The sequence below is a fragment of the Embiotoca jacksoni genome, unplaced genomic scaffold (assembly GCF_022577435.1).
Source record: "Embiotoca jacksoni isolate LCO1_2020_lvr unplaced genomic scaffold, fEmbJac1.0.p SCAF_5, whole genome shotgun sequence".
NCBI classification, from domain to species: Eukaryota; Metazoa; Chordata; class Actinopteri; family Embiotocidae; genus Embiotoca; species Embiotoca jacksoni.
In genome coordinates this window covers 10,836,381-10,849,691 of record NW_027185403.1, presented here as the reverse complement: position 1 = coordinate 10,849,691, position 13,311 = coordinate 10,836,381, and the positions used below count along the sequence as shown (strand labels likewise).

The window sequence follows — 13,311 nt, the reverse complement described above, 5'->3', positions numbered from 1 at the left end:
TGATGGGCTTTGTAACTACAGCGGCTCAAGCCTCCCTGATCCAAAGTCCCCATGTCAGATTGCCCTTAATCTGATCATTATCTGCAGTCTGACTTCTTGACCCAGTAATCTAGAAAGTAGCACTGTGCACTGCCCAGCACATACAGAACATGGTGTGACAGTGTGCTGCTTCTGCCGGACCCATTTCTACAAATAAAATACACAACTGTAGACAGAGGTGTTAAACTACACTTGGTCATCTTTCATTATGATCCAGTATTAAATATGTTCCTCTTCTGGACAACACATCATTGTATGGTGATGCTGCTTGTGTGATTGATTACCGTGGATGGATTACAGTGCATATTTGGAGAAGGGCGGGTCAGACAGATGACGCATTATTGTTGTATGACTCAAGAGACACAAATGACTGGCACGGAGGTCGCAAAACACAGAAGGATTATTCAGTTTCATGATGCATGAGTGCCTCTATTACATAAGTAAAACCTCATTCGTCATCTTTCTGGGTGAATTAGGCATCTTCTTCAAAAAGATGTTGACAGTCAGCTCGTTTGTCCCCATAAACTCCCACATAAAAGACTTGTTCATGTTTTTAACAGATTGATTTTAAACATTTAATTGAGTTGAATTTATAAATTTGACATTTTCGTAGTGATCTGTGCCTCAGGAAGGTGATAAACAGCATTATCTAGTATCAGCGAGGGTGTCCCAGAATAATGGAATACAAAGTCGTACTTTCAAAGAGGGAATCCTAGAAAAACCTGAAAAAAGAATCCTATGAAACAGAGTACACACAATGTGGACAGTCAAAATGAAAAGAAGTAGGCCAAGTGATCCATTTACATGGCAGCTTGAGCTTTTTGTGCCACTGAACATCACCCTCTGCCCCCCCCAATCTTCTCTCAGTACCACTACTCTTCAGCCTCTCTCGCTCAAGTGTCCGAGGCAGGCTGCCTCTCCTCTTCGGGCTGTCGTACCCAGCAATAGCTGCTGTGTGGTGACTGCATCTACTCAAGCTTGAAATCTGAGCCAATTATGTCAGCAGATGTTACGGACAGAGAGGAGAGCAAGCGTGAGAGGAGGCGATATAAAAGGAATACACGAATAACAGAAATGTTAGTAAGTTTATAAAAAGCAATCAAACATCGAGGAGCAGTTATTTTTTTTTTTTTTATAGCAGTAGTCCAAAAATGAACAAAAAGCAGCAAAGATGCATCGCAAAATTAACATCACAGGAGTTTTTTCCTCAATGATCTCCGATTTGTTGCAAATTACAGAAGCCTAATTTAATTTAACTCTTTCTCTCTTCCAATATTTTTTCATAAAAATGCAAAAGATGTGGGTGTAACTGTATTCTTTACTGACAAATATATCATTGGGCACTTGGTCAAGACTCAAATAATACACCCTGCCAGTAGCACTTCAGACAAAACACCAAGACAAACACTATTTGACAAATCATTTCACATTAGTGAAAGCACAAACTGTTTCAAAAATCCCGACATTTTTACTTTCCATTTTGTTGGCATTTCCAATACCATGTTCAATTATTTCCTCAGCATCACTATAGATCTCCTCACCATGTGCTCTGAATCAGTGGACAGCGAGCACAGCCAGAAATAAAATGGCCAACAATAGTTCTCTAGGTATTTCAATGGTCAAAAATCACACAATTGTTTAAGTGGCAGAATTTAGCTTCACAGAGGACAAACAAACAGATGGATACGGTCTTCAAAACACCACAGCACACAGCACAATACAAAGAAACAGCTGCTTCTCCTATGAAAAAGATAATGCACTCGTGTAACCTTTCCTTGAAACTGGGGAGGAAAAAAAGTGGTGCAGTTCTGTTTGCTCCCCCAGATTTTTGTACACAGAGCAAACAAGAGCATTTTGATTGGACCCTGGCACAAGTTTTGTACAGGCTAAAGTGTGTGTCTTGGTTTTAACACTTCGACAATTGTAAAAAGTAACAATGGCAGGTGGTTATCTTACACTGACTGTTGGCCCCTGTCAGAAGTGCAACTTTCATTGCTGTCATGATACCTCTGTCCCATGAACAGTGCCAGACAGTAAGTGCATGGGCTTTACGTTCTCTCTTCAAACTGTCTCTATCTCTGCTTAAAGGTTTTCCCCTTTAAATACTTCCTCTTCCACTCTAAATCGCTATTTCCTCTTCCTACTTCCTCTCATATGAGCTTCAGCAGCAGCTCGTAGGTGGCGTTGATGATCCCCCAGGAAATAAGTGAACGGTGGTAGTTGAGGTGGGCCCCTCTGAAGAGCATGGCCAGGCTGCCACCCCTCTCTCTCCACACTGTTAACAGCACCTCCCTGCAGGGCTGGAAGGCTCCGCCGACCTGAGACTGAGCCCGGGACTTTACCACATTTAATGGGTAGAACATGATGCCGAGGGCTGCTCCCAACACCCCTCCACACACAAAATCATTAACCATGTGACCGGCCCTGCTTGTAGCTTCTGGGAGCTGCTCTTTAATGGGACCACGGAGCCCGAAGAAGAGCACATTGCTGGGGCCATTACGGAGGAGTATGGGCACGAGGCCACGGTAGCACTCTCTGACGCCATACTCGGTAAGAAGTGTCCGGAAGGTGTGGGCTGTGTTGTTGAAGCGCCCGTGATGCCGATGGTCTTGAAGGAGAGTCTGCACGCGCTCAAACGGCGTCAGGAAGGCCTCCGCAACTCCTGCCAGCACTGCAGCGAAGCTCCGCGTGACCAGCTCCGGCGAGCCGCTGCTACCGGCCTGGTCGAGTAAGACTCTCGAAAAGTCCTCGTACAGGCCAAACATGATGGCAACGGTGGTGCTCTTCTGGAGCAGCGGCGGCAGCAGGCCCCGGTACAGATTCCTCAGACCATCCCGCTGGAGCTGTTGCACCGCCTCAGTGGCCAACACACCGTGCAGCTGTTGGCGGAACAGCACCTTCTGGATGGGGAAGGTCACCATAATATTGGTAAAGGCTGCGATGGAACCACAGATGTAGTGCTTCCCTTGAGGACCCAACATGGTGCTCAGAACCCCAGTGGGCAGCATGGAGTTGCTTCCTTTTGGCAGGGCGGCCTGCGGCTGAGGTGTCCGGGCAGACTCTGAGTCCATGGTGCTAACAGCCATGGGAGGCTCAGTGCACCGCAGTCTGGTACTTTAGCATCACATCAGCACTGCACTCTTCTGTAAAATACATACCATAGAGGAGAGAGAAAATATCAGATATGTGGTTTTTATCTCCTTTCACACTTACACGTAACATCAATTACATTTTAGCCAAACATGCTTAAGCTAAATTTTTTTTTTTTTTTTATGGATTGTAATAAAGAAATCTACCAACATAGCTTTTATTAAAGAAGGCCATAACAATAAATATAAAAAAAACCCTCAAACAACAAAATGTAAATGCATTAAAATAAATCAATAAAAAATTAAATAAAATAAATACAAATGTTACATATAATTCCACATAAATCTTTGGCTTTTAAAGCTTTAATATTGTGCAATTTCTTTTTGAAAATCTGGTAATATGCAATATTTAAGTTTCAAATGTTATTTATGTGTGTGAAGAATACACCGATTTATACTTGAAACAGCAAGAACAGATTTGATCAAACAAAAGCAAGAGCCCACCCATTAAGAGTAAGTGTTTACATGCCCAGTAGTAAATAGAGGATGTTGTCGAGGAGTTGTCTAAATATAGAACAAAAAGGAGATAGCGCCAGCAAAGCTTTGAGGTCATTGGAGGTCAAAGTGTGTCAACCACAATATGCCTCCAGAAATCTTCATGCATAGTTTCAGGTCAGTTTGACAAACCGGAGTGCCACATGGCTGCTGACCCTCGGCCATGATATTGAAATTCATTCGAAAGCTTAAATTCAGGGTTATTTGTTCGCCTACTCATGCTGCGACACAGAGGAAGTGTTGGGAAGGTTACTTTCGAAATGAAATACGTTTTTTTTTGTTTTAAATTATGTCATCAAAATAATGTATCTTATTACATTTGCTTATTTTATGATGACTTTTTTTTAATAAGTGTTTTAAACTGGGCAATAAAGCTGAAAAGTCCTAAATACCACATTTAAACTAGGCCGTGTGATTCTCCCAACAGCACGAGACCCTGATTACTGTCAAGACTTTTATTAAAAGTTGTTCTTCAATATAACTTGAATTAAAACAGGGAACATAATGATTTTTAAAGCACAATCACCAGTATGTGAATCATAACTGACAGCAGTAAAAGAAAAATGTTCCCAATATTTAAAACCAAGTCTACATTCAGGAGTGGTGATAGAAGTACGAACAGGCCCGGGTGCCGTCCACACCCTGAGTGACTCACTGGTGAATATTTCCTCGTCTTATCAGATGATACGTCCACTGCCTTTATAGGTTTACCCTGGAGCAATGCACATTCATTTGATTGGCAGATGAGGCAGTGTGAATTATAATAAAATCACCAATCAACAACAGGACTCCAAATTTGAGCTCCTGCTGACAGATGAATGGAGCTTTCCGAGACAGAAGTCAATACTATAGCCTCCATATAAACTTTTTTTTTTTTTTTTACCAAAATGATTATATTTATGTGTAATCATCCACATTTTTTTTAATACTAACTGTAATTGAATCACATATTTTATTCTCAGTAACTGATTATAATTACATATATTTTCTAAATTAAGCATGTGACTAGTTACTCCCCGACACTGCACAGAAAAAAAAACAACAATAACTCAAACGACATCTTCCTCGCAGCTGCAGTGACTCTGCAGAATTACATTTCCTGTGCAGACATAAAACCCGAGCAAGTAATATTACGACGATGCTTTTGTAACTCAACAGAGAAATACACGCCCGATTACTTATATTAGTACACATATTAAAGCTCGTTCGTGACACATAAAGTGAACCGAGTATTTTATTTTGGAAACGCGGGTGCGTTCTTGAGCTTTCGTGTTTTTATGGCACATTTTAACACAATAACTGTTCAATTTAACCGCGTTGAACGACTCGGGAGATGTCAACATGTGAGCCGCCTGCCGTGCTAGGTGGCTAGCTCCCGAGAGTCGGAGCGGACCAGCCCTGATCGATGATTGGTCGGAGACTCCGTCGACGGACACTGAATGTCAAAGGAGCGTCCCGTAAAGCGCCGAGGTTTTTTATTTTTTTTTTTACCTGCAGCGCGTACCCGTCGCTGTCCTATCTCCGGACAGGTAGAGGGCTTTTAGTTGATTATTTTTGCAGGGCCACTGCTGTAGGTCGAGTCTTCAGCCCCACTTCGAGGCAGCAGCAGCAGCTGATAGCGATGCTACTTCCGCGCATGCGCAATGCAGGCAGCGCTCGAGAGCATATACGGACGGACGGACGGACCAACGGCTGCTTCAGAGACCTCTTTTTTTTTTTTTTTTTTTTACAACGCGTCAAATTAGTTCATTGTGTCACACAAAGTACAATCGCGGAGAGTTTGAGTTGATAAATTACCCCTGATATTTGTTTTGACGCCCAGAATATATTGAACAAAGCCAAACCGCTTGTTTTCGTGATGTTTTGGTGCGACTGCGGCAGCGTTTGGACGTCGGTCGTAAAGCGGGACGCGAGCGTGATATTTTACGCCTTCGTTGTGACGTCAGTATCCTAAAGTGTGTCGGTCAATACAGGTCGAGCCTTGTCTGGTAAATCATAAAGGACTTTCTTTTTTTCTTTTTTTTTTTAATTATTATTATCGCTTTCGGCATTGATTAATGTAAAATGTCAGCGCAAAAAGACTGCGAGTTTTTGGTGAAGAGAGCCCGGGAGCTGGTGTCCGATGATCCCTGTGCAGCTAAAGCCTGGCTCATCACCGCCAGAACCCTTTACCCTGCAGACTTCAACATACAGGTCGGCATGGACCTCAGCTTCTTCACGCTGCGACATCCACGTCGAGTTTAACGTGACACGTTTGTTCACCCGCGTTGTGAAATCTCGTGAAATGATGTTAATTTCTTTCCACAGTACGAAATGTACATCATTGAACGCAACGCAGAGAGGACCGCGTCGGCGGGGAGGCTGCTGTATGACATGTGAGTCGCGCGGTGGTATTTCTTGTCGGACCGCTGCTGATGTCGAGCACCCCGTGCTGAGCCTCAACACTTTTATTTGTCCGTCCTGTAGGTTTATAAACTTTCCCGATCAGCCCGTTGTGTGGCGTGAGATTAGTGTGATCACAGCTGCCCTGCGCAGTGACTCTCAGGACAAGCATGCCCAGTTTCTACGAGGTGAGTGGAGTTCACTCGCTTTAAGGAGAGTAATAGTGAAGCGTGGGTCACCGTGAGATGGACGATGTTTGAATTAGGAATCAGATGAGTGACCACTTCTCTCTATGTGTGTGTTTGTTTGTTTGTTTGTCTCGTCCAGGGCTTTTTGAGACTCTGCCTGGTCGTGTGCAGTGCGAGATGCTGCTGAAAGCCACAGAGCAGTGTTTCAACACTTTGGAGAAGGCAGAGATGCTGCTCCTCCTCCTGAAGCGCTTTCCAGAGTCTGTGGTCCAACACGGGGTGTGTAATATTACCATAACTGTTGTACTCTGAGATTTGAGCCTGGTGTAAATAATATTTAAAATCTAAATGGGAACAATCTGCTGTGTTGTTAGGTCAATTTAGGAGAGACACTGTTGGAGGCGGAGGCATCAGAGAACGTGGAGACTCCTGTCAACTGCTTCAGAAAACTTTTTGGTTGGTGAAATACTATTAATAAAATCTGTTTTAAAATCATTTTGCAAAAAACACTTGGTATATATAATGGTTTTTTTTTTTTACTATTACAGTGTGTGATGTCCTTCCTTTGGTCATAAACAACATGGACATGCGCCTGCCAGCCAGCTTAATGCAGAAATACATGCTGAAAGCAGCAGAATTCTACATTGGTTATGTTACTCGTGGACCTTCTCCTGATGTACAGATTCAAGGTAACGTTTTACTGTTTTTGTTTTTACTGTGTTTATTCTTTCTTTTTCTCTCTTAGTGCCAGCTGAGTGGGATACCTTTGATTCCCAGTATTTCTTGTTCTACATTCATTTCTGTCTCCACATTTTTTTTTTTTCCTATTTACTGCCTGCGGGACATTATTATTTTCCCCTTGTTCTTTGTTTCAGGCTCTCAGGAAGGTGGGACTCTGAAGTCACCCACTGTGTCCCGTGGCTCCCAGCGCTATGTGATCGACGGCCTGTCGGAAAAATCGTCAGTGGTTGCAGAGCCCTGGGAGAAGCTGTTAGATATTCTTTTTGTGGTTGGAGCCCGCTGCGAGTGGCAGGGAGACAAGGGACAGAGGTACTCTCATCAGACTGCTCGTCACGACTGTGTTGTGTTGCACAGAGATAATGCTTTCATTTACAGTTGCTGGTTTATTCAGTGCACCAACTGAAGCCACAACAAATGCAGTCCAATACAACGGCGTTACTATGTTTCAGAGAGCATGTCAACTCGACTTTATGGTCATTTCTGAAGCTACAGTTTGTGGTGCCATTGACTTAAATCAGCATAGGAAGGAATATTCATGGACAACATTTTTCCTTTTTTGTACATTTGTAGTAAAAGAATATGACATATTAATGTTAATCAAAAACAAACACTTGTAGCTGGTTGCTAATAATGAAATAAAATGTTTTTAAAGTGAGTGTGTTTTGTGTGTTTGTGTGCTCCAGGAGTTATGTGGACATGCTTCAGAGAGTGAAGGAGCTGTGTCGCTACCTGCCTGGTCTGGAAGGAGACACGAGGTCCCGCTGCTGCAGTCAGGTGGTCATCTGTGCTGCACTCGTCCTCTTCCGCAGCGCCTTCCTCTATGTCTCAGCCGTGCAGCCCGCACTCTTCCAGGGTCAGTCTCAATCTTTGCAATCACACATAGTTCCCTGTTGGTGCATTTCATTCGGATTTCTCAGGATAAGCACCCCTGTCATCTTTTCAGTAAAAGGTTGCAGTGACATTATTTGTTTATGTTTCCTAGGTGTCAGTGCTTTGAGTTCAGGGCCGTGGATCCTTGTGGAGGATTTGAGCTCAGTGTATAGTGATGTGGAGGTGGAGAGAGGAGCAGTGAAACATGCGCATAAGAAACGCAAACTGGCAGATGGGAGAGAGAAGACGATGGTGAGGATCATTTCGATGTTTTCTACAATATTCCTGTGAAAGCCCAAAAAGGTGACTTTAACATGTTGGTACATGACTAAAGTTTGCTTCCATTGCATTTGCTTTTTGGTTACTGTGCACGTGTGTGTTGTTGTAGAGCTCAGATGATGAGGAAGGTTTGGGGAAAAGCCGCAGTCGACACGTTTTAGTGAATAAGACTGAGATGCCCAGCTGGTCGGAGACTCTGGAGAGCTTTCGCACAGCGAGAGAAGGCTGGGATCTCCTTCACTCCCACGATAGTGTGGAAACTGGTAAGCACCTCTTACATTTGTTTGTGTTTATGTTTAAATATTCAGACAGGGTCCAGTCATGTTGTCACCAAATCATAAAGTGGCTACCACTACAACTACAATAGATGCCGGTGGATTCTTACTGCTTTTACATTTTGTTTTGCTAAAGAGACATTATTAATTCACTATAAGGAAGGCAAGGAAGAAGGTTTTAATCATTTAAATGAACTTTGCATTTTAATGTCTCTCAGAGTTCAAGAAGATCTGCGCCTCATGGAAGACCGACAGCTGGCTGTGGTTCAGAATATTCCTCACCGACATGATTATATACCAGGTAAGAGTTTATATTTTTGTTTGTGACAAGACACCTGCAGCCCTTTTTTCTGTGTTCTGTATTACCACTACTTGCTTATGCCTCATTGTGTTACCTGTAGGATCAGAGTATTTTATCATTGATTGATTACTGGTTTCAATAAAACTCTATTGATCTGTGTGGGGAAATGCAATCATGGTAAGAATAGCAAAGAACAGGTTATATTGATACACTTTTTTATTTAAACTATATTTTAAGAATGGCACAAATAAAGATTATAAAACATAACACAAACTGATTACAACAAGTTCATTAAAGTTTGGCAATTTTTAATAAAATATGAACAATCTGTTAATCTTAATTGAGACATATTTATGTACATATTGATGTATCTTTCCATGTGCCTCACAAGTTGCCTGCGATTATGTACTCTTGACTATGCGTGCGTATGTCGTCTCCAGGGGCAGTACCGCAAGGCCCTCTCCAGCCTGCACCAGATGGCTGCAGTGCAGCAGCCTCAGCCCGGCCAGCAGAGCCCCTCAGGTCAGGCCAGTCTGGAGCACCACAGGGCCCTCATACAGCAGGCATCCTGCCACTATGCGCTGGGAGAATACAGGGTACACACACGCACACGACCACACTCTTAGTGTATATATCAGGTGGTGGTGGTGGTGGTGGGGGGGGCATGCATATACAGACATGCTTCTATTTTTCAGTTTTTTGTTCATATTCTGAATGTACACCCAGCACAAAATATACGGTGTTATACTATTTTGTTGACTAGTAATTTAACCTTTTGCATCACATTTAAATGTAAGAATTTGGAGTTGTTTGTCTCGTAATCCCACTTTGCAGAGATATGCTGTTCAGGTGTCATCTATACTGTGTACACGTTTACATATTTTTGGGGGCTGTTTTGTTTTTAAACATTAGGTGTAGTTACAGAAAAATACAACCTTCCCTTGACCAGCCCCAAAAATGAATCTTATGACACATCCCGGCCTGAAGGTGGCGATATAGTTAAGATTTATTACAGAGTCTTGCAACTGCTTCATATGTTTAGTACATCCTATTTCTCAATTTGCTCTACAACAAACTGCAGTTAGTACCCGTTCATACCTGGATACCCACACGCATACAGTTTTGTACTATATCAGTGTTTGACATGTAAACCTAAAAATAAAAAGAAGTGCAGCATGTGTGCTAACTTGCATAAAGTCATCAATACAATTTAGAAAAAAGTAGTAGCCTCGCAAAAAAGATACTCATGCAGTTTGTTTATTTTAATGAAGTTTTGTGGAATAGCCCTGCAAGTAATGCACATCATGAATGTAATGTACTGTATCTTGGTTATCAGATGGCCTGTGAGAAGCTGCTGGATGTTGTCAGTGGACTGGTACCCCCAAGCCAAGAACCAACTAAGGCCCCAGAGGAGCAGGTTAGAGTCAAGAACAAAACTAGGAAAGGTAAATGCCTCCTGAGCTCACACACTGATTCTGATTATGAGCAGCTTTAAATTTGTTTCGCAAAACTGACACCTCAAGCTCTCTTTTGTGTTGTCTTCAAAACTGGTTAGTATTGTAAAGGTCTATATGTTGATACATAGATGTGACCGCTATCTCGGTAGTACTACAGTACAATACAGTACTACCACTTGGACCACAAGTTTTATCTGGTGTAATTTGCATGTTCATGAAAAACCGCTGACTCTTTTGGAGCTAATGTTTTCCCTTTGGTGATTCAAGATACAAAAGTTAGCCGCCCACTTCTGTGTGAGAATTCAATTAGAAATTTGAATAGAAGTCTTAATTTCATCAGAACATTGCCTCTTTTTTAAATTTTGTTTAGGTAATGACCTGAGATTGCTTCCCTGCACCAGCAAAGCTGTGTTACCTTTCTGTCTCCAGCTGATGCTCGCCTGCTTCAAGGTACTTTGAGTAGTTGATTCTGTCAAAGTGAAACGGCTTTGAAATCTGTATATCATTTGTTCTTTTCATATTCACTTGAGAATCCAAAAACAGAAAATCCTTTTTATTTTTTTTAATTTATGAATCCAACACAAAACAAATAACAGCTTGAATTCGTACTTTTGATTTTATGCTCAAGTCAAAACATAGAACTGAATTTCATTGCGATATTTAATCGGTCTGATTTGTGTGACCAGGAAGTCATTTACTTCTTCATGTGTTACACTTAATAAGCTTGCACTGGATGTACTTAACAGCTATCACTAGATCACTTTGATACTGAAGAAATCTTGAATAACCCGAGTTTCTTAGGTAGGTTCTGAAGCCTTGTCAATCCTGAGTTACACTGTGCTGCAAATAGTCTCATTTTTCGTTCTATTTGTTTAAATTTTGGTCATAATTAAACATTTGTAATTACAAGATCCCGATGACCACTTCTATTCATGAACCAGATTGTGTGACTGTTTTCTCAAATTACCAGATAATATATAATAGACCATTGAAGCAGGATTGAACATGAAAAGAACAAATACAAACACAGATTCTTGGAGTCTATGATTGTTATTGTAGGACTTTAATAAAACACGCACTGTGTTTGTCCAGTGGATTTTTCAAGACTGCATGTAGATTTTGATATAAATCCTTGTTTAACAATCTTTTTTTTCTTTTTTTTTTCTTATCGGGACCAATCAGCTCCGTGCCTTCACTGACAATCGTGACGATCTGTCCCTCGGACATGTGGTGGTGCTCCTGCAGCATGACTGGCCACAGGGCGAGATGCTGTTTTTAAAGGCCGTGGATAAAATCTGTCAGCAAGGCAGTTTCCAGTATGAGAATTTCTTTAACTATGTCACCAGTATCCTTTTTTGTAAACGCGGAAACAACCACAACACTGTAAAACCTGTCGAGAACATAGTCACATGTTCTGTTTATAGGCTGTTTTTTTTTTGTGGTGACTTTAACTATGTTCTCATGTTGGTTTCCATAAGCTCATGATCTTTCTCAGACATTGACATGCTGGAGGAGTTTGCATACCTGCGTACTCCAGAAGGAGGAAGAATCCAGCTGGAGCTGCTGCCCAATCAGGGAATGCTGATAAAGTAAGCAACCCCCATAATGAGTTTTTTCCAGTTTGCATCGTGACTCTGCACTCTCCCGTTCTGTTGGTGTGTTTTTAAAGAGAGCCGTGCTATTGACTGATGATCTACGTAGACATGGCCTGTGGGGAGAATTTTTACTTTGAACTGAAAAAGCTGTTAACGGAGCGGGTCTTATAAACGGAAGGAGTTCTTGGTAAAAAAGAAAAGAAAAATACGCTATAATCAAACTCCTTCATTCATTGTTGTAGAAGACACTTGAATGCACCCTCACTGACTGAGAGTTGTTGAATGTTGCTGTCCCTCAGGAACCCTAGCCCCGCCCTGGGGGTGGAGTTAAATACCCTTCTGCTCCAAGGGGTGCAGACGATGGACAGGTACCCCAGGCCCCTCCTCCCACAGTCCCCATCCCGCCCACACCAGTCACCCTTCCTTCATTCCCAGCTTCAAGGCTTGTCATCCCCCAGTTTTAATTTGGGCCTGTCATTTTACATCAAGAGTCAGTCGTTCTTTGATTTCCTGTCGGCGTTTGTTTATTTGAGCCATTACTTGTCTTTCTGTGGTCATCGTTGTTGTTGTTGTTGTTGTTGTTGTTGTTGCTGTTGTTATTTGAGGATGATGTTGGTGGTGTTGTACAGTCAGTTTAGTTTTTTGCCTTTTCATGACACTTGATCTCATTTCATCTGTGGACATGCTTTATGTGGTTTTGATTTATTTGAATGGAACATGTGTTGTTTAAAGTTGACTGGCTGATATAAGGAGAAAGTAACATGCTGTTTCCATGACTTTGTCTTTACTGAATACGTCATATAGATCCCACTTTCAATTTATGTACAGTCAGCTCATAAGAATGCATTTCTGACCATGTTTGTGTTTATTTTTTATCCTTTTACTCTTGCAGGCACCACACGGTGACTCGAGGAATCACCAAAGGAGTGAAGGAGGATTTCCGCCTGGCCATGGAGAGGCAGGTGTCGCGTTGTGGAGAGAACTTGCTCCTTGTGCTCCACCGTTTCTGCATTAACGAGAAAATAATCATCATCCAGTCTCTTCCCTGACACCAAACCTGTGGATTTTGAACCTTTTCATAGTTTAAGTCCCAGGCATAGTTTAATGCAGTTGGACTGACTTTCTGACTCCAAAACGTGTCTCCCAACAGAGGAAACATTTCTTGCTCTCTTGTCTTCATCATCCATCACTGAACTCTAAAGAGCAGAGTGAGCCTGTGTTTCTCCTCGCCTTAAAAGTGGACCTCTGTTTTCAGAGAGTTAGAGACAATACTGGATATGCAGTGCTGCTGTTTTTTTTTCCACAGTACAGTATGTGTGTAATCTTCTTCCTTATTAGTACAAAGTTGGAGTTTTAACATGTTGTGCTCAACCTCAACATGTCATATTGTGCTGTTTTGTGGGAGTCGATATTGACAAAAGAATCAAATGGATTTTTGATACTCTTTGATAAGGTTTATTGTTTTTGCTACAGTCTTGATCAAATTGTTAGTTGATATGGGTGTTTACATTAAATGTTACCTGAATGGTTGAAAAACGTT

General features: G+C 41.9%; 2 protein-coding genes across 4 annotated transcripts; one reads left to right on the top strand and one right to left on the bottom strand.

Moving 5' to 3' along the window:
* Positions 1–604: 604 nt before the first annotated feature.
* On the bottom strand, positions 605–5,305 carry LOC138211360 (mitochondrial nicotinamide adenine dinucleotide transporter SLC25A51-like). Its single transcript, XM_069171171.1, has 2 exons — positions 5,175–5,305; positions 605–3,182 (listed from the first exon to the last, which is right to left on the bottom strand). Exon 2 carries the CDS (start codon positions 3,123–3,125, stop codon positions 2,190–2,192), a length of 936 nt encoding a protein of 311 aa, XP_069027272.1. The 5' UTR covers positions 3,126–3,182; positions 5,175–5,305; the 3' UTR covers positions 605–2,189.
* Positions 5,306–5,526: 221 nt separating this feature from the next.
* On the top strand, positions 5,527–13,311 carry ints10 (integrator complex subunit 10). 3 transcript variants are annotated; one of them, XM_069171167.1, is made up of 18 exons: positions 5,551–5,876; positions 5,991–6,058; positions 6,150–6,253; positions 6,393–6,532; positions 6,628–6,709; positions 6,802–6,942; positions 7,129–7,303; positions 7,678–7,847; positions 7,977–8,116; positions 8,253–8,406; positions 8,637–8,719; positions 9,160–9,315; positions 10,056–10,164; positions 10,547–10,626; positions 11,359–11,521; positions 11,672–11,765; positions 12,071–12,139; positions 12,664–13,311. In XM_069171167.1, exons 1-18 carry the CDS (start codon positions 5,748–5,750, stop codon positions 12,818–12,820), a joined length of 2,214 nt encoding a protein of 737 aa, XP_069027268.1. In that variant the 5' UTR covers positions 5,551–5,747; the 3' UTR covers positions 12,821–13,311. The 3 variants fall into 3 exon arrangements, with proteins under 3 accessions (XP_069027267.1, XP_069027268.1, XP_069027269.1); XM_069171166.1 differs by having other exon boundaries at positions 5,527–5,876; positions 12,071–12,753; XM_069171168.1 differs by lacking the exon at positions 12,071–12,139 and having other exon boundaries at positions 5,552–5,876.

Coding starts and splice junctions, on each gene's coding strand:
- ints10 (XM_069171166.1), top strand. CDS start 5,748: ATGTCAGCGCAAAAAGACTGCGAGTTTTTGGTGAAGAGAGCCCGGGAG. Junction 6,943..7,128: donor TCCTGATGTACAGATTCAAG/GTAACGTTTTAC, acceptor TCTTTGTTTCAG/GCTCTCAGGAAGGTGGGACT. Junction 9,316..10,055: donor ATGCGCTGGGAGAATACAGG/GTACACACACGC, acceptor CTTGGTTATCAG/ATGGCCTGTGAGAAGCTGCT.
- LOC138211360 (XM_069171171.1), bottom strand. CDS start 3,125: ATGGCTGTTAGCACCATGGACTCAGAGTCTGCCCGGACACCTCAGCCG.